This window comes from Rissa tridactyla, chromosome 8, assembly GCF_028500815.1.
Source record: "Rissa tridactyla isolate bRisTri1 chromosome 8, bRisTri1.patW.cur.20221130, whole genome shotgun sequence".
NCBI classification, from domain to species: domain Eukaryota; kingdom Metazoa; phylum Chordata; class Aves; order Charadriiformes; family Laridae; genus Rissa; species Rissa tridactyla.
Window position 1 is genome coordinate 28,081,654 of NC_071473.1, and position 27,958 is coordinate 28,109,611.

Sequence of the window (27,958 nt, forward strand, 5' to 3'; positions counted from 1 at the left end):
GACAGAAGGGAAAAAACCCTCGAGAATAAAGTCAAAGAGGAGAAAAGGTGGGCATCTCTGAGGAATGCATTCTCCTTCCAAAGTCCAAACGAAATTTCTCTGAAGCCCAGCGTTAAGAACCGTATAATCTTAACAGCCTGCAGATGACTCAAAACAGGAGTTACTCGCTACAGCACTTACTTAGACATGTCTAGTACCTTTTCAGGTGCATTTTTCATTAAGCAGTAGTACTGCTTGGAACATCCTGGTTCCTAACTGAGCATGAGTTAACACCTTAACGGGTCAGCACACGAACAGATAAAACGTTCTCTCTCTACTCAAAGAGCTTCGACTAGCAGTCACAAAGGAAGAGATGAGCACAGAAAACAAGCTCGATTTAGCAGGATAAATAAATTTGACTTAACTTAGAAGAAGAAACAAGAGATTATCATAAAGATTTTCAACAAAGCTTTTCTGAGAAAAAGTTAGGCCAGTTATGGGAGAAGTCACCTGGAGTAACTTAAAACAAAAAGTCTATGGGTTGTGTCCATGAATAAATTTTAAGTTTCCTCAACATAAAACAAAACAAAAAATAACCTCCCCAAATAATCACCACATCCAGATAAACACAAAATGGTAACAGAAATAAACAGACACAATTAAGAAAAATGGGAAAAGCACTTAGTTAAACGGGAAAGCTATCTGTTGGCTGACAGAAAACGTAACATGGTAAGAATTGCCAAAAACTGAAATAAGACTTTGCTAAAAGAAGTAAAGCCGTTAGCATAGTGCTGTGTACAGCAAAAAGAACGAGGTAAGTGGAGCTACTACACAAAGAGGACTGGCTAAAGGCTAAAAACTTTGGTATGGTCCAAAATTAAAATAAAACTGGAAGCTTCTAGTGAGGATAAGGATTGCCAGAAACAGACAAGATAACATAGCTAAGGTAGCAATAAAAGGGTGAAAAAGGCAGTCACAACTGAGTTGGAAGTGTAACATGTTGAAACTGTAAGAGGCATTAAGACAGCATCTACTTTGGTATTCTGAAAAAAATGACTTTTTGATATCAAGTCCATAGGATGCTAGTACCAATCTTAATTTATTTCCCATTTACTGAGTGGAGGGAAAGAACATAGTAAACATTGCAATGCCATCTGCATAAATCCAGCATTATGTACTCTTGGATTATACTGTTCTTATCCTTGAAAAAAGGAATCTCTTATGAACAGTAAAAAAAGGAAGAATTAATTCACTTGCCATCTGCAGTGAAGGTCTCCTAAGATTTTTGTCCTGAGGGGAAACAGAAACTGAAGAGTAGCAGAGATCTGCTACTCTACAGAAGTCTTACCTGAAAACTAGCTCAGAGACAGAATGCTTTGTTTAGTGATGAGAAAGAATGCTGCTTCTCCAGAACCCCATTACTTCTCTTAATTGAGTACCAGTTTGTTTGCCCAGTTTTCTAGCAACACAGATGAACGACAAGAGCTGTTTGTTGGTTCCTGAACACTGCCACTTGCGCAGCAATAAACCACATCTGAGTAATCTCAGTACTGCCCCAGGTCAAACATGACAGTGTTAACGACTCAAGGCAAACACACTGTGCAGGACAGAGAGCAAAAAGACACATAAAAAACCCCAAATGCCTTTTATTGCTCTGCTTTTTCTGGGAGAAAGCCTCCTTTTTGCTCCCACTTCACAGAGTGCCTTCGAGGTCTTACAGGAAAGCAATTCAGTGGACAGAAACCAGACACATTTAATTCCAGTGAGGCAGAGGGGAAACAGGAAGCCTGCTTGTGGGCAAAGCAGAGAAGCTGGACAGAAAAATCCTACAATTTAGTTAAGTGGTTGCAACAGGTGAGCACTTGCCCACAGAAGAATATATTATGGACAGAAATTTCTTCCCCCTACCCGTATAGCCCAAGGAAAGGTCACCATGACAGTGACAATATATAAACAAAAGACAGAATACTTTTGCAGATGGCAGGTGAAGGAGAAAACCAGATGCACCTCTGTAAAATAGTCCCTCAGACTAAACAGTCCTTTCTCTTGAAGACTTGAACGTCTTCCTACTTGCATGGGCTACCAGCATACTTCTTGCTGTTGAGTGATGCTTCAAGGTTAGGAAGAAACAGCATAGTGGTGGTATTTCAGAATGCTGTTTCTTTTCTTCTACATTCATGAATCCCAAAAGTGACACCCTAGCAACCCCTTCTTTTTGCAAAACTGACCTAGCAAAAATGCAGCAACTCAAAATAAGATCACAGTCAGACACCCACGGCTTCAGTGAAGGACTGAATAAACACAGTACAGAGTTAGAAATTTTCCTCAAGACAACTCAGCCTAGTATGTTGTTATGACTATGCTTCTCTCAAAAGCTTCATGCAAGTTTTGGGTATTCTTGTGGTCACAAATGACAGAGTCCTTCAAGTAAAAACTAATAATGCTGTTAATAGCAGTCACAATCACCTTAAAAGGACTCATAGCACAAAGCTAAGTTACAGCATCTCCTTCTGACAGAAAGCAGTACAGGAAGTAGACAGACATGTTTAATTAACAAACTGCCAGTACAGAGTCATTTTTGGATTTCCATTAAGTGTAAAGAATTATGGGTAAAAATCTTTTGCTACCCATGGCTTTAGAGCAGAGTGGTTAGCCTGCATCTACATCCAGAATTTCTAAACAGCCACACAGGTGTAGGGCTGTTCATAACTTCGAAAATAAAGCACTCTGCACAGTTGCAAATGCATTCTTTGAATGCAATGCACTTTTGAGCTTAAATAGAAGCACTGACTTGATCCTGGGAAGTACATCAGAGAGTCCTTCCCAACCCACAGAAGTATCAACTTTTCTTCTGTGTTCCCCTAATCCCTACTTACCGCCATCTCCACACTCCTTGCTGCCACAACATCTTTGGGTTTTGCATCTTTGGTTCCAATGTAGGAGCCGATGGTGTCACAGGACCAGGGAGAGTATTGGCTGTAGTCATTTCCTTTGTATTTCCCAGCTACCTTCAGGTCTTCATCCAAGTACTGTACAAAAACAAAAATCTGGTTCTGTAAGTGAAGGGAAGAAGCAGCTTCACGGCCACCATTACTTAGTTCACCAGCAGTGAGCTTGAAGAAAAACACCACCAGGATTGTTTTTTTTTAATCAGATGTATCATCATTTGGAATTGGGCCATGGCAAGCATGAAATGTGTAAAATTCTGATCACCTGACTACACTCCCAGTGCTGACTGTTCACTTGGCCAGTATGAAAGTGGTATTTTGACCTTGGTTAAAAACAAAAAAAAGCCAAAACCTCTAGCAAGCTGTTATGTAATTCCAAACATGTCAGGAGCAAGTGAAGCAAAGTCCAGTGACCATGAAGACTGACTACTTCAATTAATAATGGCTCAAAACTATTTCTCTTGGTTAGGATCAGCGGTAGATCAGAGAATTAACAGCCAGCCAAGAGACTGGAGACTGCACTAAAAAGGTTTCCCACCTGCAGCACAAAATCTGTCCCCGCAACACTTGCCAACACTGCACTGTTCTTATTTTCTTGTTGTCCTCACCTACCAGCACACACAAACTCCGAAGTATTTTCTAAACGTGACAGTAAGTCACATTTTTGTCAAAATAGGCTTACCTCCTCTGAATGAAAAGGATGAGGCAAGGTTGGTGATGGTGCAAAAGGAGGTGGAGAAATCACCTTCCTCTCTTCTAGCTGGGCCATGATCTCTTTCCTTCGTCGGTGAAGTTCATCCAGGCTGGGATGAGGCTGAAATGAAGACAAACATGTTACAAATCCTCTAAAGCATTAATGCACAGAACTAGTAATTTCAAAAATGTTGCTTGCCCAAATAAAATATGACAACTGTACACTGCAAGAAAAGGAAAATGCAGTGAATAGACAGTATCATTACAATAATAAGTTACCATCACTTTGTTAAAGTCTGTCTGTTAGCTTCACATTTAACATAGGACAGACATATTCCTACACTAGCCAGAGTGTTAGTTCAATGCATGCCAAAGGCAGGGAACATTATTTGCCTAAAACTGATTAGATACTCAACTAAGCCAGTGTTTCTAACTTTAAGACTACTAATCTTTTAACTTGCAGGTAGCGCAACGTGACTCTGTGTTCCAGCTTGGCATAGTTTCCACTGGAACATGTTCCAGCATGGCAAGTCCCCATTTCAGTCATAGGGGGTAAGTGGTAGAACACTACAGATCATGACCTAGTCCCAGTTAGTTTGCATTTATTATTCATTTTGCAATAGAATTAAATATCCCACAAACGTGTCAAACTCAAAACTGACAAATCTTTAAGCTATGTGAAAAATGCTTCCTGGACTCAGCAATATGATTCCGAGCTACATAAGTCCAACTATTCTACAAGGCTCAATTCCAGCTAGGAAGACTCTCCAGTTAGCAATCTTAGAAGTACAGAAAATTTGGAAGAGCAGAATTTTTAGTTCTTTTATCAAGGGATGCACGTTCGCATATTTATCTATTTAGGCACAGTCAGTCACAGATGGGCAGTACAAGAACACAAACATAATCATTTGCACACATGCTTTTCTACTTCGAGCACTAAAGTAGCAGCCTGCTCTTTTACATATTAACATCATTACAACTGCAGAGTTGACCAGTTAACTAAACTGCCTTCCAGTTTTAAGTCAGCTTAGTCAAATGTACCTCTTCAAGTTCAAACTTCTAATTCCTCACAAAAAACATCGCCTTACTGAAAAAAAAAATCTACTTCTCAAGTAGTTTATATTTTCTCTCTTCAACGACTACAAAAATGCAATATAAAAACCGTACCCTGTGGCATGAAGGTCTGATCTGACTGAGATGTGGAGCCACTGGGCAATAACCCTCTGTTTGCTGGTATCTGTCTCTGGATTCAGGTATGTAGGAAGGTACAGCTGCTTGTGGAATTTCAATGGGTACGGGGCTTCCTCGGACAATCTCCTCTCGCTGATATGGCTGGACAGGGGGATATACGCGACGGCTGTCATAGTGCGGCGGGTATATGGGTTGTCCCATAGGAGGATACTGTTGTGGCTGCGTGTACTGTGGGCTGACCACACGATCCTGAAGGTAGGGTGGGTAATGGTCTAAATAAGCTGGACCAGGTTCAGGAGCTGATGGAGGAGGTCGGACAAAGCGAGACATGGACTGAGGGGGATAGTAAACTCCTGAAATAAGGAAAAAGGAAAAACCACAAACAAAATACAGAAAGTGATTACCACAACTGTTCACAAAAAACAATTGTTTCAAATACTCCAGTCTACAAGTACCGTGAAGAGAAAGGTATAAATTAATTCCGATTTGTTGTTTGCCCCCACTGTCTCATTGGTATTTCTACTCAAAAATTAACCACAGAAAACCTTGGAGAAGCAAAAGTTGATCCAAAGCTCAAGTGACACAGTTTAATTATCTGAATAAGATACCAGCAAGGTGTAAAGGTCACAGTAGCTGGAGAAGAGGTGGTGAGACTAAGCCCACCACAGAAGTCCTGCTAGCACACCAAAGAGAAATAATTCACTAGAATGTCTCTGCAGATTCATACGAATGCTCTTAGCTAGACAAGACCAAGAAAGTAAACTGAAAATTAGCCTGTACATCTTTATCCGAACAACTAAAATTCAATTTGTCCCAACATATCAGAGCCACTGCCTGTGTAAAGAAACTTGGATTAATTAGAATTCAAAGTTATCGAAAGATTTGTTCTACCTCTTGACCAGTAGAAGGAAATTTCAGTACTGTGAATCACCAAAGACTTATAATACCACACCTCCTAGTTATGTGAAGATTTTGGTAATCTATCTGGGATCTCTGGACAACCTAAAAGTATGCATGAATATGTGCACTTGTAGAAAACTCAGGTCTTCATTTGCACACAATAATAAAATGTAAGCTTTTTTCCGCTTCAAAATGCTCTGCAACTTTCTCAGAAATGGTTTCCCCCTCCCTTTTCCTTTCTAGGGTTTTTTTCCTCCTTTCCACTTCTTTCAGTCTTTCATTCCTTATTTTTCTTTCATATTAACTTCACTTTATGACATTTCTCTCTCCAATGTTACACTGCATAAGAATCATTCCCTGTCTTTATATATAGCCATACCTTTTCTTTTTAATCCCCTTCGGTATTATCTTTCTCCACTTGGTGTCTTTATCCTTAGAACTTTTCCTCTTATTCCCTTTTTTATGATGTTTTCTTTTTGGTGCCCAGCCCTTCTCTAATTTCACTTGCCTCTACCTATCACATACATGCGCAGACATTTCCAAAACACCCATACGCTTTTCATGAAGGACGTAAGTATTTCACCCCTCAAGCATAAACCCCTCTGCTGGTTAAGCTTTATTTCCATTTTCCCAGAGTCAAATTGAATTAAGTTTTACCATATTAGATCCCCTTACCCAGCCCAGCTGAGAAGAACTGAAGAAAGAAGGATTTACTACACTGGACGCATACAAACCTCTGTTTTCACTTGCATTAAAGTCCTCAATCAAGGCATAAAAAGTCTGCCAATTTACATTCTGTTATGCCATCGCCACATTAGAGCCTACAGTCCACGTGACATGCAAGAGAACTCCAACTTAAGAGCTGAAGTAAATACCAGAGCAGGAAGAAAGAGCAAAATCAAGATGAAGATGAAAGATAGAGAGCTTGGTCTCAATCTTACCTTGTTGGTAGGGTGCTGGCTCAAATGGTGGGGCAGCTCCTCTAGGATCTTGATAAAACATATCTGCTTGCTGAGTATTATACAACTGAGACCCTCGTGGAACCATTTGCAACTGCTTGGTGACAGACACCGAAGGCAGATCTGTTGGTGCCCGAGCAGGCACAGGATGAGGGTTCACTGGTAAGGCAGAAATAGAGCTCTTGGGGACAGACTCCAGTCTGAAAAGCAGAAAGACGGGACTGTTCATTAAGGGCTGATATAGCACACTGTGCTTTAAAACACTGCTCTTTGCACATATTCACCTTCTGAAGGTTACATCGCCTTCTCCAATTAAAATATAAGCAAACAGGGAAGTAAAGTAGTTTAGAGTTTTTGCTTTAGTTTTCTACTCTACTGTTTAATCACTTCAAAAAATATGACAACAAAACCAAGAAGAACCTGTTCTGTTTCTTTTCTAGAGAATGGGTTTACTTTGTTTCTACTACATATTTACACACATGACACTTTGAATAACAGTTAGGAAGACCCGTACAAGTCAGGAGGGGATCCAGGGGCACTGCTACTCAGATGGTCCATCTTCCCTGGCTTCAGAGCAGTTTCATAACCGGAGTCTGTCCCTCGAGAAATAAGTTGCGTCACCGTGCTGCCTGTTGACACAATTCCATTTGGCAGAGCAGTAGTTTTCCTATTGGGCAAGTCCACTCCCCCTTCCTCCGAGAGGATAGCTCCTGAAGGTAGGCCCACCTCATTCAGCTGGCCCAGGGAGGCACTCAGGGGTCTTCTGGGAACCAGACGCTTGTTCATTTTACGGAATCTTCAGAAAAAGAAACCACACATCAAAAATTGGAAAAAAAAAAAAAGGAGTTTCATTTCCAACATTTTTCAAACACAGATCCTACCAAAAGCTTCAAGTTTGAATTCAAGTTTCCTAAGGGCTTGTGAGAAGTTTATTACGAGTATCTGCCAAGACTACAACTTCACCGCTATTTGAACTGTTAATAGCGGTTTCAATCGGAAGAACAAGGATGGATTTTTAATGGCAAGTACACCAAGAATTCATAGCTAAACTTCAGACTGCAAGTCTAAAAAAAAAAAAAATCTTATTCCCTGCACATATATGCCTTTCAACTGTGCAGAAGAAAACCAAAACCAAACATCACATAAAATATAAAATACCACCTATAGTAACAGAAGCTTCAGAATAAGAATCAGAGACTATTCAAGCCTATCTTATTCATAGAAGAAACTAATAGCAGAAAGTTACAGTGATGAACTGATTCCCTTTTGCACCATTTGTCCAACAATAAACCAAACCAAGCCTTTATTGCTATGTGAATCATAGAATGGTTTGGGTTGGAAGGGCCCTTAAAGGCCATCCAGTCCAACACCCTGCAATGAGCAGGGACATCTTCCACTAGATCAGGCTGCTCAGAGCCCCATCCATAGCTGTGATAGTTTTAAAGCACAGATTGTTAAGATTTATGTCACTATACCAATATGCAGCTTACACTGCTTGCGTCGTTTGATAAATTAAGTGACTGCAGAGGTAAAAACTCTATGAACACACAGTAATTCCAAAACTTTAACCGCTTCTGATAAATCTGAACAAACATGAGCCCTTTAACGACCGTTCCAGAAAAATCAGGAGACTGATGGTACCAGACCAACGAAGATAGCAAATTCCAGAGTTGAGGGTCCTCCACTAAAGATCCTGCCATTAGCTTAGATACCAGAATGGAAGTGGGAGGGCGTATTTGTAGGCCTGACTGCTCCTGCTGCTTCTATTGCAGAACAAGAGGCCATTTCCCATGCAAGAAAGTTTCAGCAGGGTTGAAGCCGACGCTTTCATATCATTTCTAACAAGCAAAGCAAGTTGGTAACACAGACTAGGAAGTTACACGTGTTATTGTAGAAAATAAAAAAAGGGGGCAGTTATACTCTATTATTTAATCTTCAGATAATCTTTATGTTTGCCCACATGCACAGTATTAACAGCAATGCAACAGAAGGAAAAAAGGTTTTTTGTTGCTGTGGGTTTTTGTTGTTGTGGTCGGTTTGTTTTTTTTTTAGACATGCCAACAAAGTGTAATATTGCTATATAGATTTGAGCTCCTCATCTAGAAGAGTTCACTGATTATCTTCTAGCCATCTTCCTAACTCTCCATCAACACCCCAGTTTCCTGGATGGATTAATCTTTACCCACATAATCAAACTATAAATTCAAGCTACATAGTGTTGATAGTAGGCATCATTCAGATCGCATTAAAAGGGAGCGAACAAAGCGGGTTATCATACTCGCCTGTGCACACTGGGTCTTTGTCCCTTGCCAAGAGGAGAACCAGCTGCAGCTTAAGCAAGTCGAAATTAGTTATAATTTGCTATCTGAGGCATTACCACACATTTCCCAATTAGCCTTCCTGCAAGCTTAAAGCTACATATAGAGATACAAGAACTACACAGCAACAGCAGTGCATCTTACTCACACTAAACATTTTTAAAAGGAGGAACACTAATGAAACATCTACTCAAAGGAATTAAGCAAAGATAAGAGGTACATGGAAGAATTGAAACTCAAAGTTCCCCAACCGCCTACAGAAACTGCTGCAATCTGAAATAGAACAAGCATTCACTTCACCCCACAACAACTTTATTACTAAGGCACACATGCCAGTCTGGATAAAATAGGCCTCTTCCACCTACAAAGCTGACAAACAGTCCTTCCTGATACATACGACTGTAGCTCAGAGGCACTAGTATTGACTCACCACCTTCATTAGCCACCCAAACCAGCACTACGAATCTCCATTTTATTACCACCATGACAAAAGGGGGATAACCCCAACTGTTCCTGCAGAACATAAGTATCAAAGTCCTATCCTCTGTTCATTTGAATAACTGCCTTTTGTCATTCTAACACCACATGATGCTTCGCTCTTTTCCTCCTGTTTTGCCAATGCACCGCATGATGGTTACAGAGCCACTGAACTGCCATATTAATGCTTCAAATTTTAGATTTTTAAGAAAAAAAGGGCTGCATACCATTTCCAAATCTTTGGAGTTTTCTTCTGATTAAGAAAAACCCAACCATCTATTCTTTAAAGAAGTTAATGATTTTAGCCCCAAAACTAAGTGATATACACTGCATGAAATCTATTTCTTTTTATTTAACTCTTAAATAATCCATTTTACTTTCAAAAAAATGTAAACAACCTTCAGAACAGCAGCAACTTGCTCTTGGATAATCAGGTGCCCCCTCTAAATCTGTAATGAACGTTAATCTGAGTGCAGATTGCACTGCATGTGCAATCTCTCAAAAGAGTTTCAAAGAATAATTGTTGCAGAAAGGAAACTTGCGATGCTCATCTTTAGCTCTCTGAATAGCCCTAGCAGCACAGAAGAATCAGAGAGCCCCTACATCTGGAAAGCTGACAGCAACCTACTTTTCACCTGAACCTGAAAATTCAGCAACCTGAATATAAAGGCAAGATGAGAAATACACACAAATAAACCACCATAGTAGATGCAGTCAAACAGCATGTTTAGTCACACTTAAGAAATACGAAAAACAGCCCACCTCCAAAATCTCCAGTAACACTTGTGTAAACATCGAACTTTCACAGCTGCATTACTACTGAGTAAAGCAAAATATCCTATATTTAAGAACAAACAGTTCCAAAACCTAAGAGATGACTGTTACAAGTTTTTCACATTATGTCTTGCTAATATAACAGACAAGTTACACCTCCTCTCCCCATTCTTGGGTATATGATATGATATATACATATGCACTCTTATAGGTAAAATGGACTGATTCCTATCATAAGAGGTACACTTACTTTTCTAGCTCCTCCTGTGAATGTGCAAAGGTGCAGCTGGCCCCTCGGGGGCATCCTCCTCTCTGTTTCATGTCTCGGCACATGTATGTCTTGTACTTGCTGTGCTGAGGAGGCTGACAAGGTTAAAGAAACCAGGTGAGATACCTGAAAATAAGTGCACTCAACCACTCTTATTAAAGGCCTGATGTTTGATGATCCTACACGGATTAGCAGGATATGGGTTGTCTTCTGTATTTTTCTTACTTAAGTTTTCCAAGAAACGACAACTTAACTGCAATCTAGCTGTCTGCATGTACATCCATTTGCCAGACTCTTTAAATACATTGAGAGAAGGCCAGAGGTGGTCTCAAAGACATCTAAATTCCTACAGTTTCTATGGCAGAATTAAATCAGAGGGCAGAAATAACCTATCAGAGTTCCCACCTAGAGAAAGGTCTGTAAAAGTAAACTCTCGCTTTCTGAGAAACTCAGACAAAAGATTAAGTCTGTAAGAAGACATCTGCAAACCAATTTTTTTTTTTTCCACATCTACTGTAGTAACATAGATTTTAGGCAGAGTGTACATAAGCTGCACAGCCCTCTGCTGGCCACTGCTGCCAGCCAGCAAAACTCTGCCCTGTACTCAGCAGATGTCCCCTTTCCCACTTGGGAGGCTCTGGGTTCCCGTCCAAGCAGCACAGCATGTACCAGGTCTGGGCAACCGTTTCACCAGAACAAAACCCCTCACTGTTTTTCTCACCCTGATTTCCACTTGTGTATTCCTACTGCTTTCCTTTTGCTGGTAAGAGTGCTCATTAGGCATCCCAGTGAATGCAAAAAGGTAAAACAGCAGAAATAATTCACTCTAATTTTGACTCTCTTTTTTTTTTGGCAGAGAGAATCTTCCTACTAGTTCAGCTCCCCGAACCAGCTCTCCAAGAGGATGAGTGCCAAAGCAAGGGAGGGACAGGCAGCTCTGTCTTTCAGCAGCAGCAAGCATTTATATCAACTTAGCTGTACAACGAAATGAGATCAAAAGGAACGTGTGATAAGATAGCCATGAGATAAGGTAATATATATATTTGGCAATACCATTTAATTTCTGAAACAAAAAGTTTTGTTTCAGGAACTTGGATGATACCTTTATATGAAGTCTTCCCAATCTTCAAACTTAACAAAGCATTAAGCACAGATGCAAGAATCATTTAGTTAACACAGAGACATTTGGCTGAAATGTGTCACATTAAAACAAACCCAAGAAAATTCCCACAGATCACAGTGCCAGGCACCCCAGCTTCTCTTCCCCACCCTCTAGTCATGAGGGATGTTTATTCATTTCCCTAAGCTTGCAGCTGGATGAGACTGTTTTCTTTTTATCCTAGTGAGCTGTGCAAATTAATGCAACAAGTATTGCAGGGAGGGTGGGGTGTGTGTTGTTTTGGGTTTGGGTTTTTTCCTTTCTTCTTTCTTTTTTGAGAAATATGACACAGCAGTGATATTTCAGATCAGCTCCTCAAACTAAATCTCTCCAGATTACATTAGTAAATCTCTACTATTGGATACAGCCAATAAAATTTAGGGATAAGCATTTCGTAAATGATTTAGCTTTTACCTGTTGCTGATCTGTTCCCTTCTTGCTGTGATTCTGGATGTAGTCAACTAAGCCATGAACCACAGTCCTCACAGCAACTAGTCCGTTTTCCAGTTGTTCCCATGTTGGAGGTGGAGCATCTATTGCATTGACAGCAAACAGAGAATGTAAAAAGAAAAGTCAGAAGGATTTGCCAAAACCAGGTACAAAGACACCACCAGTATCACTAGACAACCAAAAAGATTTTATCAGAAACGTGTGTCATCAGATAACAAGCGTTCAACACCTTAATTTAGGGATATGTACCACTTACAAGAATAAAGCTACCTATAGACTCAAGATTGAACCACACACAAAATACCAAATGGGCTGGCAAGACTGTTACTAGCATGTCAAATTACTTCCTTTTACCAAAACCTTTCATATCCCACAAAAAATCCAGAGTAAGTGAATTGTAAAAACTCTGCATATAATGAAAAAAAAAAAACAGGCTGAAAATCCCTCTTTGCATTCAGACTCCTGGAGGTAATATTCTGTAAATACCAGCATCACTGGCCTAGATCATGCTGGCACAGCCACTGAATAGCAACAGAAATTGATGCCTCTCACATGGAAAAACGAGACAAGGCAGATCTATGTACTAGACCACCGTCTGACGCAGCAGCATGAATAAATCCTATAGTCTTAATTCTATAGGGGCACTTGTTCTTTCTAGACAATTTATTTTTCTAATAATTTAATCTGTTCCAACAGATGACACTCCCACTCCCACCACACACCTACACACTTTGCTGCAAAACATCGGACCTCAAAGCGCGTCACTGAGGCATTTCAACATCTTTAGCACCATTACATTCTATTCCGCTCACAAGCACTCAATTCTTCCAGAGGCACTTCAGCACACCTATAGACCAGCAGGGAAGCAACTTAATAGCACAGAAGAGAAACAACAAGATCAGAGTCACCTATTGAGTGAGGCTATTAGCGATTCCACTTTCTGTATCAGTCTTTGGCTAACAAATTTGCAGGACACACAGTTTTGTCCCTGACTTGTTACAGCATGAAAGATTTGCTAAGAACGCACTGCATCTCCTCTAGCTGTGAAGTACAACCGGTCTTCATCTGACAGATAAGTTTATTTGTTAAAACAGAAACTAAGAACTATAACTTTTAGTCTCCTGAAGTCACAGTTTAGGCCTTCACACTATTTTGATATTAGTATTGATTTTACAAATACTAACGACTATAAAATAGAACTTCAGCCACAAGGCTCTCCGTCCTGTCCCTTCTCTTCTGCCTCAGGCAGTCCATCCTCACAGTGCTGTCAGGTTTTTCAACAGTTTCCATCTGTCAACAGCTTAGATTTTATTTCCCAGTTATATTCTTTCCAACTAACTTCCCCTTCCCAGACTGTCTTTCACACCTTTGCAGAATTACATATCACCAAGAGAAATACTAAATTCCCTAGGATAACAAATCTTTCTTGTCCAGACTGATTTTTGCTTAGCTTGTGTCCCTTCAATCTATCAAAATTCTACTTCAGAATCCAAAACACGGAAGATGTCTTATGATTTTAAGATGCCTCTAAGAAAGTCCTCAGAGTGCAATGTCTCTAGGCTAGAGACCTCAGATCAAAAACTAGTACCCAGAATTTCTAGAATAAAGAAAAAGACATCCAATTTTTAGATCAGTCAATGGAAGTCCTCAATCTGGTGTTTTCTTGAAGACTTCCCCTCTTTTGTAAACAAATTATTTGCTCTGATAAAGAACTGGAGCGAAAAAGATAGAGTGAGAGCTAAGGCTCTGCATTAAGCACAGGGGTTCTATCATTCTTCCTGTTGCTTTGCAAATTTGATTTCAAATAGCAGCATGTGTACTAAAAAAGTGAAAAAGGAGGAAGCTAAGACTGCTGCCACTCCCCCAATTAACATCACCCAATATAAAGCATACATCATGTAACCTCACAGAATTATATGTATTCAACATTCACACCCATGCTCACCCAATACTGTCAAACAAGGAAGCTCTCTTCAGAGAAGTGGTGAAATTACTCCTGCCATACTTCCAAATCTATTTTAGCTTCAGAATAGTTCAGTCCCTCACACAATTACTGCTGTTTCCAGGCTGGTTATGAATGCCACTCAAGAATCTTAAGTTTATGAGTTGGGGGATGTTTCCTTCCACTTATTGAACAGGTTTCAATCCTTCAGCAGTGTTAAGCTCCCCCTGCTAAAATAAGTTAAACGTTTTTATAAAATATCTAGAATTACCTGGACTGGGATCAATATTTGCCAGGAGCTCTAGGTGAGGTCGAAGGCGATTCAGGTTAGCTGGATCTCCAGTCCTCTGAAGAGCAATAGTTAATTCCTGAACACTCTGTGCAAACGAGGCTGGGGTCTGCAACTTAAAAAAATTATAATAATTAACTTTCTACAGGCAAAGCAACCTTCATAGTTTCTGAATGCTGCTCCACAAGCTCATTAAGAGCTGTCTTCTAGAACTGCAGTAAAATGTTTTTCACACAAGCCCATTTCAGCACTTTCTATTAAATTCATTCTCTAGCATTAAATTAAGAACAAACAATTCTTTGATATTGCAGGTTAAAATACAGCTCTAAACAGAAAAAACAAAGGCTGATATTGCTTCTAGCAGCATAATCTATTTCACCCAGAAAAAAAATACAGAATATTAGAAACCATTTAATTTACACTTCTGAATAGTCTAATATCTCCAATCCCCAAATCAAGAGGTTTGCACCCTGCTTTAAACTGAGTACAGCAGACAATAAAGAACAAGGTAGTTGAAGGATAAAGGCAGTTAGCAATGTTCCATTTACTAACATCACACAATTTCAGCATTTAAAATCCTTTAATTCTACCTAGGTCCTTCAGGAGATGTCTGGCAGGACACCTGAAAAGCTGGGCAAATGCGCAAATACACAATCAATCAGTCTTGAAGGTAATGCTCCTGCACAGCAGCCAAACCAATTGTTTCACAGCTTTTGTAAACTTTCGACAAACCCAACTAATTTAGGCACTTACTTGTGAATCCCCTAATATAAAAGCCCATTTATCCTATGTTCCTAAATGAAAGGAGATCTGGGCATTTCCAGAGGTCAAGTCATTTTATTTAAGAAATACGTTTCCACTTCTCTTACCTATTTCAGGTATAGACTAAGGGACTGATTTTCTTTCATCATATACACTAGCTTCCTGCATGGAAACATGAACCGTTAACCTCTTGTACTACATTGGCAGTTGTCAGCTGTTCAGAAAGGACCCCTCCCAAGTGTGTAGCTAACCTTTGTTTCCCATCTGCAGAAACCAGTAAAGTAGAAAGAGAGGGCTGGATAGCAGAGGGAGCAAGATTCATCAGGTTACAAACGTATAATCTCATTATTTAGGCCATATAGGTTTTGAAATAACAGTGCAAACGATTAATGGATAAAGTGAGTACACACGGGCACAATTTGTAAATCCATGTTACAAGCATTTAAATCTACTACACTTGCAAACAAGGCAGACGGGGCTGATTTTAGGTGGCTTTACCTTGTCAATGATAGACTGCATGTGGGATTTGTGAGACTGGTCTCCATATAACAGTGAGGACCACTGATCCGGTGCAATGCGTAAACCTGCTTCCATGGCTATTTGAACTATCTGGGAATCATGTTCCCTTCTCAGAGCTTCATAAGTCCGAAACTCCTCTTTCAGTTGCATCAGGGAGGAATCCTCATCTCGCTTTGTCACCTAGTGGGGAGAAATGGGCCAGATACAATTAAGCAGGATAAGCCAGAGATTATGTAGAGTCCAACGCAAGTGAAATCTTCAGTCAGCAACTAAGTTCTTCCTTACAAACTAAACCGAACTACGACACTATGCAGTGAACATTAGCCCTACTAAAATAACGTGCTCTTCATAAAGAGAAACCTCTATGAAATGGATAACATACTTTACTCAGACTCTGACTCAGATATTGGTGTAAATGTCACACTTCCTAAAAAAAAAAAAAAAACAACACACTTTACAGCATCCACACCTTACTTCTCCAATCAAGGTATTTTGGTTGTATTGCAGAATTTTGTTTGAGGGTACAGTTAGCAGCAACAAAGCATTCTTCTCCTCATTTAGCAAAAGTGAATGTCATTTAAGTTGAGCACCTAGGAAACGACCATTTAATGCTGTGAAGTACAATAAGCAGCTTAAGTTCTCTTTATATAACTCTGATATCCAAGAGCCTCATACTTCTTTGTTTCTAACCACACCACCATTCCATTAACAGAACTGTGGATCTTCCAGCTTTAGGCCTCTCCTAAGGAGATAAGCTATACTGACTTGCTGGTTTTGTTCCTGTGCATCTATCACACCTGGATAGAGTAAAAACCTAGCTTTACAGCTTAAAGTTGCAATTTCGGCCTACATTGCCATCATAGCTGTATGACAAAGAACTCTCCAAACACATGTGGGACTTCATAAGTAATACTTCCTATAACTATACATCTTTTTAGGCACACTTAATGTTACAGGACAACGAAAACTGAAAACGAAAAAACACCACAGTTTTCATAGCATTATGAAATCTCCAAGCAGAATCTTCTTCATACCTTAAAGCACGAGGCTCTGTAAAGAAGCTGGACAACATGCCCAATGCTAGTTTTAGAAGCCTGAGGAAATCGCGGCTCCAGCCTCTGAACCACAAAGAGAACCAAGACCTTTCGTGACAACGCAGATCCATCTTCCAGAGCCAGCAGAACCAGCTTTAAAGCTTCCTCTTGCATTGCTGGTGGAAGGAAAGTGCAAAGAAAAGAGACCAAAGATGAGAGAAGACCAAGAAAGACTTCTGCAGTTTCCTGGTTCCCTCCAAGTGGGAGACCTGCTACAAAACTTCCCCAACACACACACAAACCTACAGACAGGAAAGGAAGCTGAGCAAGAAGGGAGGGAAAAGAGAGAAGGAGAACTTCCAGATTCCCAGACTGTAACCAGGAAAATAGGACTTTGTAATTTTTATTTTTTTTAATTATTATTTGTTCTATATTGGGTACCAAACGATAGAAAGACTTCTTCGTACCCGTTTATACTTCTTTCCATTATTAACATAAGAGTTTTCCAAGTGGATCGTCTATGTCCCACACCTATACCAGCAGAAAAAGCTGACAGGCTAAGGAAGGGCAAGGCTGGTTCCCATGCAGGTAAGAGAGCAATTAGTGCCCACACAAGTAAATTAGGTGCTGTAGTATTGCATATTTTGCTAGGCAAAAAGCCTCTCTTCCCCGCAGCGGTGTAAAAGTTATCCCAAAGTTAGTCCTCCTTCATTTGTTTCAGTGGGGAAAAGCTTCTTAATTTTTTTAATTTAAGAAATTAGCTTCATAATTCCAGGCATTATTTTTGTTGGCCCTCAACAAGTCAAGTCTACATTTTCAGTAAGAAGACTCCATTATTTTTTTTTTAAGCAAAATTGATTGATTTAGCATTCTATGAAAAGGAATTTAATTTCTAAGTATGTAACTTCTTAAAAATGTAACAAATCTCTCCCCACAACTGTTTAGTATCTTTATTACCCTAGAGAAGCAAAAGAAGCCATGTCCAGTCACTTCTAGTAGCCTTATTTTTTCTAGAAGGGTCTTACTTCTTCAAAGAACAGCAAGTAAGAAACTGATTTTATCTTATCACAAGAACAGAAGGACACACATTATTCATAATTTTACAAAAGACTTGCAAAAGCACTAAAAATGCTAGAAAGTCCATGACAGCAGCCCAATAGATATATCATTAATTCTGAAGACCTACTATTAAGAAATTAAGCCACTGCCTAATAAAATCAGTCAGGCAATTTAACACCCATTTGTCAATCCTCCTCAATGCTGAATTACTTCTACTATAGAAGCAGTACTGTGACATGACCTACCTGGTCCAAGGAACTGGCAGCCTCTGGCTCTCACTGCAGCCCAGAGGTTGGAAGAGAGCTGCTGAGGGTTTTGATGCTGAAGAATGAGCTCTGTGACTGTTCTTTCCCCAAGCGACCGTGCTGCACGCATGGCTCTGATCCGCCCTTCTTCCTCCACCAGCTGGCAATGAACTAATGTCACAAGTTTCCTTTGCATGGGACGACTTAGCACGCTCTGAGTAGTACTGTTAAGACCCACACCTTCAAAACAAAATGAAGTAGAAAAAATAAAACTAAACTACCTCAAATCTCCTTTTCTTATGCCAGCTTTCAACCACTGAACTGCAGAAGTGCAAACCCAGTTCTCCTGATGTCCACTTTGTTAAACAGAACACTACACAAGGCATACCAGAAGTTCATTTTTGTCAGTTTGTTTTACTCAGCATTAAAAGCCAACAGTTCCGGGGAGTCAGCTTTCCCACAGGTTTAAGTCTCATGATTGATTTGGGTCTCTAAGAAGGTGGAACCTCTAATGAATTCTCTCCCCATGTTGGAAGTCTGTCCTACACCCTCCCATACAGATTTTCCCAGGTGTCCCTTCAAGGGTAGGGTCATACTGCAGTATTTCCCTTATTCACAGGCTTCAGGGATCACTGCCTTCTTTGATATTTGTCCACTTCCACAAGACATTTAGGTTTTTTATCTATATCTGATACCTCCATTGATTTGGCCTAGCCAAACTGAACTTGCGCAAGTTCAAAGCTGTTTGGGTGATGTCTAATTATGTGCAAAAACTGTGATTCAGAAGTGTGCCGGGAGCCACTGAAACCAGGTTAAAGGAAGAAGTGACTCGCTAGATATATGGCTGCCATACTGAGTTTGTTACACAGCACAGAACTTGCTCGTCGGGGCACTACTACTCAGAGCAATACTTTCTCCTTTCAGTTTATTCCCCCTCCACAAACAAGCTGCATGACTACAGTTATCTCAAAGCAAAGCAGAACTCAAAAAAGCCCCAAAAACAAACACCAGAATTATTTTTCCTTAGTCTGCAGAGGTCAACTCAACTTACTAAGGTTGTCTCAACTTACCATACTGCAGCCAAATACCTTGTCCTTTTTTCAGTATTATTTTTGACAAAATGACTTTAAATTCCCCCCTCCCCCTAAGTGAAGACATAACTTTAATGCTTAGGAAAGTTGTTGCAATTTGTTTCTAAACAAGGTCTATATCCATTTTCCAAACAGACTGACTAGTCATTTGGATAATTTGTTTTGCATCTTATTTCTTTCCAGCTTTCATTTTCAAAGGAAACAATGCAGGAACTACCTCTCGCGCTGCTGAGTGGTTTGAGGTACAACGCTAATTCTTCCACACATTTCTTGCCCTCCTCATAATGCTTGGTATCTTCAGCTCCACTACATAAAGTAATCGGCTGCTGCTCAGGAACCTGAAAGGAGACGACATGTACATCTATGATGAATACACCTAAGTGGCAGTCACACTTACAAACACCACATCAAGCTTGTTAATATCAAGCATTTCCTGTTTTGTTCCCCTTCTGTGTGTTTTCTATATTAGTAAGCATTTTTCAGCTTGTTTAACAAACAAGTAGCATTTAAAAAAAATCAGCAAGAATTAAGATTAAAAGTGTAAAGAATTTATGGTTAGCAGACTTCTTTTTAGTGGCTGACAGGAAATCGAAGCAGAAGACTTATTCCATGACAAAAAATATCACATGAGAAACACGGCATTTCTTATAACTATAAAACTTTGGCTGAAATAACACACATACTGAGACAACCCCAAGGCTGGCTGGCAAAAAAAAAACAAATGAAAAAAAGTCAGAACAGATCAGACAAACTCTGTTTTGCAGATAAGTACAGATTCATATCTAGGGTCTCAGCTCTACAATCATCCAGGGATAAGTGATAGGAGCTACTTGGATTAGTGGGATAAAGACTTAGCAGCAAATATACTAGGACACCCTTGGAACGTATTCTGACTAGACCCAATTATCAAGCAGCAAGATCAGGTTATACTACACAGGACATACGAACACAAACTGCAAGCATTAATCTGTCAACACAGGCCAGTTACATTCCTGGGTTGGTTTGTTTCGTTTTGTTGTTTGGGGTTTTTGGTTTTTTTTTTTTTTTTTTTTTTTTTTTTTTTGATTGTGGCATTTATTTCGTCATCCAGGCAGTCATCAGAAATCAGGATTTTTCAAAGGAACATTGGGGACACACACACACCCTCCAAGCTATATTTTTTTTGTTTTCCTCTAGTTAAATTCTTAAAAGCTTTAAACAAATTTGGGGGTGCAGTATAGCACTGTACTAATGTTTCTTCAAAATCATTATTCAGCAATCAACTCAACATATGATAGTATAAAACTGAAGCACAAACAGATCTCAGACTTCAACTTCTCCTTCCAAATCAAGGACTACCCCAGGGGCAGCAACAGCACGCTAATCCCAATAGCTGCTTACAGGGACCAACCCAGGCCCTCCATTTAAAAGCACAAGCCTTTAATGCCTGAGTTAGACAGCTACAAACCCGCTACACCTTCATGTGCTACCCAGCCATGTGAAGAGTAGCATTAGGACAGCAGCAGCAAATAAAAGCAGTGAATATACATAAAATATACATATAAACACACATATATATATGTTTGCCACCACCAATGTGGGCAGGGGCTTTCCTATCAATTTTAATAGCAAGTAATCTGTTTCAATTGTAAGATCACACTTCTACAGATTTAGACAGCGACGCTCGCTAAGTTGCTCATTTGACACATGCTGCAAAGTAAAAAGTTACTAGCTACGTAACTCTTGCTTTTACAGATGACAACAGAAAGTCTCAGAGTGGAACCTATCAGCTATGATTAAGAGAGTTGATACCACCCCAAATCACAATAGCCTGGATCAGACACCTCCTCTTTTACTCCTATTAAAGGGAAAAACAAAACCAAGTTAAATCACACCAACATTAGCCTAGATGCTTTTCACAGACTGCAGCTGACTTGTGAAGTTTGGGGGGTTTTTTGTTTTTGTGTTAATTTTGGAGATGAAGTGGCATTTGTTTGGGCCAGTTTGGTTTTTGTTGATATTTCTTTTCTGTCTGTAAGCAAGGAAGTTTTCAGCAAAAGGAAATTTTGCAACTGTATTTTACAGTGGTCAGCCATAACTGCTGCAAGAGCAACCGCCTCAGCTGGACTGGTTTCTTGGGATTTGGGATTCTTGCGATTTATAAATAAATAATATTTATTTATTTATAGTAACACTTTCAATATTTGCTTTCATGTTAAGAGAATACGCCACCTCCTTTTCAAAGCCACTGCCATTTTAGCAGTCGCTTTTGTCTGGGAAGTTATACAAGCAGAACTTGCTCATTGATCAAACAACGTGCATCTCATGCATTTGTGCCGAGACAGAGACTACAGTGTCTCTGCCCTATTTACTGCTGTAATATGTTTTGTGCAAATTCCTATTTACTACTGCAAGCACTCAATCTGGCACTGGTGACAACCTGAAATACAACTACAGCATCACAACACACAGCAGCCAAAGCGGGCTTGGAACAGACATGGGAGGGGAAGCCGTGTTCAGCCCTGGATTTCCATCTTGAATTAAGGCAGGTTTAGGACACATTCCCAGCAGCAGTTTGGAATGCCATCCACAGCACAACTACACCAGTGAGACACAAAGATCGGGCAACCCACAGAAAGTTTCACCCTCCCCCAGGGAAAAGCCAGCATAGAAAAACTTCCAAGAGTTAATCAAGCTATTCAACACTGTATCTGCACATCATGCCCACTTCTCTTTGCAAAGAAAGCCTCAATGTAAAAGTCCAAAAGCCTTGCACAACAGTACTTTTTGCAAAATGAGCCCAAAAGAGATTAGAGTTTAACTTTCACCTTAAGCTGGAGCAAGTGTAGTATTGAACAATAAAACAAGATGCTCATTTAGTGGTTTCAGGAGTCTTCAGGACCGGAGAATGTATTTCGCCCCACACACACTTCATCTTCACTCATGTGATGCACCTCACAGTGAAACTTACAAATAATTTGCCCTTTTGCTCATTCCATTATACACACTTCTAAGACTTTTAAAAATATTTTATGATTAGCATGGTTATAAAAACAGCATCTACTGAGAGAAAAATGATAAAGACGTGATTCATAACAGTGACAGAAGATCTGAATTTTAATTTTGGCTTTGTCATGGAATTGCTGAGGGACAAATGAGAAATAATTCAACTCCAAAGCACTTTCACTTCCCCTGTGCAGAATAACCTTTCAACAGCATGCAGGACCCTATGGTCAGTTTACGATGCCTCTTGAGAGCCTCAAAATAGACGCTCTGCAGAGCGAGTTCAGTATTTTCATCCTCATTCAATATTCCATTCTCTCAGACACCACACCCTTATCGCAGCTTTCACTGCAAATATATTTACATAATATAATAAACACCTCCCAAGGGGGACTAGAACAAGACAGGAAAAATAATCTCAGATGTTTAATTACTTTAAATTTGTGATTATTTCTCATGCATCTGCCTTGGCAATGACTGCAAGTGTCCTGGCAGTGGAATGCTGCCTGTCAGCATGACTACTTGCGGCTGTGGGAAGAGGCCGGTTATGACGGCAGGAGGAAGGGGACCAGAAAGAACGCTAAAGCATCATCTCATACCAGGCAGCAATTTGGAATTGGTGATTTAAGTATAATTTGATGAAGGATGTCGGCTTGAGTTGTCACTAATTACCATTAGACATCTAATTGCACAGAACAAGAACATGTTAAACAAACCAAACCCCTTTTTGTCCGGTTTGAAAACGTTTCCCCCCCATATTTTTTCGCCTGTGAATGGATGATCTGCTTCCTGCCAGAAAAAAAAAAAGAAAAAACAAACCACAAACAAACCAACAACAGCAAAAAAAACCCAATCCAAAACAACAAAACCCAAAGCCTACTGTCTTCAGTTCCTCAAGAGTTTGTACTACGGACAACTTCTTCAGAGATAAATTCCTCTTTTGCGACACCTCATTTCACCAAAAACTGCAATATAACATCATCAAATGTGCCACTAACATCTCTACAATTGTAATCTTCCTCTTTTGAAAGGGCTGTGAGTTAAGATCACTCCACACGTTCTCTCGTCATATGCATGGTTCCATTGCCTAATGCCTAGAATCGTATTTATCATGTCCAGCAGGAGACTATGAAAGAAATTAAAGTACCACAGGAATTTCTGTCACTTAACGTCACCTGTTTGGAACGTGCACACTGTTGTTTCATGTGTTAAAAAAACAGGAGGGAAGAGATTAGATGACAGATCCATGATTATGCACCTTCAAAACACTGGCCTGGTGAACGTTTGAAATAGTTGCCTATAGTGAGTAATATGTGGATGCTTGAATAGTTAAAATTCAAAACCTTATTCCCATAGAAACTGGCTTAAGGGATTTCTTTACCCAGGAAGTTTAAAAAGCAAGGTATCCCATGAATGCCTTTTTGATTTGTGTTCAAGGCCATTGTCCCTCCCTTCCCTCACAATACGCTTAGCTCCTGCTTAGGTGCTCGGCTATTTCCAGCTCTCCCCGGAATAATAATTCTCATCTTCCCCTTACAATCCCTCCTTGCTGCCATCATCTTACGTGGCTCAACTTAGCCATATGTGGGCTGACCTGCCTTCCAGAACAGACCCCGTTAACACTGGTGATGTGTACCACTCTACAAGTCGGGGAACAGGAATTTGTGTCCCTGTAACAGTCAATTTTCACATCAAGGGTGGCTACAACCTGGGTAACAGGTTTCATTTTTGGAAAGGGGCGGGGAGAGGGGAAAACTGAGAAACAGCCTGTAATTCAAGTAAGAAACCAACTCTTCTCACCATTAAAGTGATGAAACCTACACAGATAATGCTATTGTCAGAGAAATAGGTTACTGCTTCCCTAGGCGCCTGTGTGACAAATTTAGTACATCTTCCCCAGAAGTACAGTCCTGCTTACTTCATCTATTGTGCCCGCGCAACAGCCAACCAATGTGACTTGCCCTGGAATCCCACCATTGCTGCCAGTCACAGCAGAATATATTTGTTTCTTCAAACTGCCTGGTCTCCTCCTCTGCCTCCAGCGAAAAAGCGCTTGACACTCATGAATGCGTGAACTTCTCAGAGCCTCCCCAAAGGGAAAAGAACAAACTGTTCCTCCCCCACCCCCCCCCCGGCCTGATAATAACAGAAAACTTGGGGTTTTTTTAATTTATACTTTAAAAATGAAAGTATTACACATCTTCATGGAGTCAGGTTAAGGTGTATAGGGGTTTGTTGGAGATCAGGGGACGTTAATGACACATACACCCTCCCGAAACTAAACCAAGAAGTGGAACAAGAAAATGGGCTTTGTTTCATTAAAGCTGTTGATGCTACTCATGGTCCATAAGCTGTCTTACTGCTCACAGATTATTTTTACTGATATGTACCAAAAAGAGACCATCTTCTTAATGGGATAGGAGTTAAAAATTACTGTAGTTCCTCTAAAGTACTCTTTTTCTTTTTTTGTCCTTAACCAAGACTTTTTCTGTAAAGAGATAAAAAAAGGGCCTTAGAGAGACTAGCAGAAAATAGCAACCGTTTCCCTGTCCTTCACTGCAAGGTAGTACATAATTCCTAGTACTCCATAATGTGGTGAATACTACTACAGGTGCCAGGAAGGGAAAGGGAAAGAAGAGAAAGGACAGCGAGGTATACTGAATGCTGATTTCATTCACATGCTTACTGAAATGAGGAGCTGGAAGGGGAGGTGGTACAAATTTCTCTTAAGGGGAAAGTTCTTCAGCAATAAAAACACAGCTAAGATTACCAATTATTGTTTCAGTAACAGAATGCAGCGAGCAGCACACATACAAGAATGAGTGACAAATAAGGGGAAGGGAATACTGTCTCTTTTGGAGACATTTGCAGCTTTAAGGTCACCATGAAACAAGGTCCTGTGAATCTTGGTCACATAAAAATCTAAGATACAAAAAGAAGCACAAAAATTATGTTATGAGTTCAATGTCAGGACCTAGAGTTCAGAGCACTCTCAAGAGAAATACAAGACAATAACGCCACTCTTCCTTCTTCATAACTCACACACATATGATGAGGAAACTCTGTCTGGCTAACTAGCAAAATCAGAATAAAATTCTAAATTACCTGTAACAGAGGTAGGGTGATTTTCCGTCTCATTCCAGAGGACCTTGTTTTTATGGAAATTTTAATTCAGGCAAAGATCAAGTTAAAACTATCACATAGCTTCTCACAAAGCTTAACAAACACACACAAAACAACAGAAAAATGCATGAGGACATTTATCATAAATGTAGACATTTGGATACAGCTGGAACTATTCTAGAAACTCCAAGAGGAAGGAAGAAGATATAAGGGAGAAAGAGAACCATGATATTTATTTATGGCATCACCCACAGGTTTCACACAGCTTTGAAGCTCTTCAAAGATGGCGGCAGACACATACCACAGAAATGGATGCACTCAGTTGCATCGCCCTCTCCTGCAGAGCGGGATAAGTCACATAGCACAGACAGAAACACAATTTTTAAACTTCTGAAATACACCACATTTAAACTTCTATGCCATACACCACAAAAGAACAACAAATTAGCTACATTACTTGATAAACCAAATGAAAAAAAGAAGTGGCAAAACCATGTCTGGATCTCTAGGTCACAGTACCTAATGAAAAGCATCGTAAGAAATCTTTCTTTCCTCCACACCTGCTAAAGTTCCTCTACAACATTGCTCTTTTCTTTTCCCTGAGCTATGCATCTCATAGAATTTTCTGCTGCCTCAAACTCAGCTGAGCCCAGACGCAGAGCAGAACAGAATAAAACAATAACCCCACTATGATAACTGTGTCCTGTCTGTATTTTTATTCCTCACTCGTAAGTTAGACATGACTGTCCCTCTTCTCCCCAAGCCCACAATCCTGTCCAGCCTTGGGAGGTATGGGTCACAGGAAACTCCCAGTGATCTAACCATGATAAGCTTACGCCAATTTAAGTCTGTGCTGCAACTGAACAGGGTGATCCTGCTTTCCACACATCCCTGCCCCTCTCCAGAGGCTGCCATCAGTACCAGTGCCACTGGAGTACTCAACCGCACTGGGTCACCTGTTCGGCTGACCTCACGAGTACCCATTCCAGCAGAAAAGGGTGTCTCTGGCAGTCTCCCACTCACCTATATGGATTTAGATTAACATGTCAGCTCAGGAAATTACATTTCCAGAGCAGAGGTTCAAATGAAACATAAGGCATTAAAAAGGCTACTACCAGAAGGGTCTGTCCCACTTCCCTTACTCCCTGCTCCTGCTTTCAGAGCAACCGATCACAAGTCCATAGAGTGAATATGGTAAGGCAAGTAACAAAGAAGAATGGCTTCGCATCAGATAAGCTCACTCATCCAGTTCATCCTTTTGGGAGAGCATGGCTAGATACAAGTTAGGGAAGAAGGAAGGGAACAGATTCAGTCCTTTCCAGTGACAGTCCATGGTTACACTGAATTACATGTAGCACAAAATCACAGTCACCAACCGACAGAAGCAAGATTTGAACTGCTGTTCCAGGCACCTCTACTACAGCACGTCAAAGGTCTAAAACCTGTATTTGTCAAAGTCAGCCTACAAAAAGGTAGATGTCTACTCTACACACCATTAACAGAGTCATATTGTTTATTCATGAATTGTCCATGTAAAAGAAGGAAAACAACATAGAAACAGAAGTTTAAAAAAAAAGTGCCAATACCTGAGCACCCACTAGCTGCAGCAAGGCTGAGTTCACAGGAAGGAGTTCAATGTCTGTATTGATAGTGGTCTGGTCAAAAGGGCATGCCTTACGGTGGAGCTTGTTGAGGCACATCTTGCAGACAGTGTGGCCGCAACCCAAGCTGATGGGCTTCCGGATTGTTTCGTCGAAGGTCTGTGTGCAAATTGGGCAGGAGAGAAAATCCGTCCATTGTGGAGCTTGTACAGGCATTGCTTCAGGAATTAATTGACAAGACAAAAATCTAAAGCACAGATTCCACTGGAATCAAAATCTTCGAAAAAAAGTTTGTTTGTTTTTAAATATCTTCTGTAAGTACAGACAGTCAGCACATAGTGTGAAACATAACCTAAAAGAAATCAGAAACAGAAAGTTAGCATTCTCTATTGGAACTTGAAATCCTTCGTGCTAGGTAAATACCACTTGTAGAAGTATAGCTGAACTAGGAGTGCAGTTCTGACATTAGAGGACTGAGTCACATCTTGCTTTAATTCCAGCTAGTTGTCTCTGGCACTGGAAAAGCCACTTAAAACCATTTCTGCTGTTATACAGCTTTCAACAACAAAAAAAAAAAAGAAGAGAAGATAGTTATCTATCTCACTGAAGATGTCAGACTAATTAGCTTTTGGTTTTTATGTTCTCTTTTTTCTTTACAAATTAGCCAATTAACGTGAACTATCAATTTGAATTAAAAAAGACAATTTTTGAAGTGGTGTTGTGATTAGTCCACTAAAATATTTTTTTACAGTATTCAATGTAGATTTTAAATAATCTGCTTAGACAAGGCTTTAACCAAAACCTCTATCACAAGCAAGGTTTCCTCTGAGTTCAGTGGGCTCTGAATTTGCACACAATGACTCTGCAGAGACACCTGAGCTGCCATAACCTCAAGAAGAAACAGATGAATGGCTCAGGGTACAGTCAGACACCGTCTGCATGCAATACGGCTCACACCCATCGCTAGGTAATACTACAGACTGCTTCTACAGCACCTTCACACAAGCTGATCTGTACAGAGCTGCATGGTACCACATGAGCTTATCTGGTCACATCTCAGTTCCCCTGGGAAACTCCCCGCATCGCTGGGTATAACTCAGCATTGATAATTTGCCCACAGTCTGCCCACCAACCAGCTCCATCCCTCGAAAGCAGAAAGGAAATTTCTAGAAGTCACTTTGGACTGGAAGATCGA

General features: G+C 40.2%; 1 protein-coding gene across 15 annotated transcripts in view; it reads right to left on the bottom strand.

Annotated features, from left to right (window-relative positions):
* RC3H1 (ring finger and CCCH-type domains 1) overlaps window positions 1-27,958 on the bottom strand; it is an 81,235-nt gene that overhangs the window by 31,299 nt on the left and 21,978 nt on the right. For 6 of the 15 annotated variants that reach the window (XM_054211190.1, XM_054211189.1, XM_054211183.1 and 3 more), the window contains exons 2-14: window positions 26,749-27,115; window positions 19,272-19,395; window positions 17,967-18,206; window positions 16,663-16,838; window positions 15,608-15,808; window positions 14,330-14,462; window positions 12,081-12,199; window positions 10,490-10,602; window positions 7,185-7,466; window positions 6,653-6,870; window positions 4,788-5,164; window positions 3,610-3,741; window positions 2,856-3,026 (exon numbers count right to left, since the gene is read on the bottom strand). In XM_054211190.1, coding sequence (XP_054067165.1) covers window positions 2,856-3,026; window positions 3,610-3,741; window positions 4,788-5,164; window positions 6,653-6,870; window positions 7,185-7,466; window positions 10,490-10,602; window positions 12,081-12,199; window positions 14,330-14,462; window positions 15,608-15,808; window positions 16,663-16,838; window positions 17,967-18,206; window positions 19,272-19,395; window positions 26,749-26,979 — 2,517 coding nt within the window. In that variant the 5' untranslated portion in view covers window positions 26,980-27,115. The remainder of the gene's footprint in view (window positions 1-2,855; window positions 3,027-3,609; window positions 3,742-4,787; window positions 5,165-6,652; window positions 6,871-7,184; window positions 7,467-10,489; window positions 10,603-12,080; window positions 12,200-14,329; window positions 14,463-15,607; window positions 15,809-16,662; window positions 16,839-17,966; window positions 18,207-19,271; window positions 19,396-26,748; window positions 27,116-27,958) is intronic. The other 9 variants (XM_054211188.1, XM_054211185.1, XM_054211184.1 and 6 more) reach the window with 3 other exon arrangements.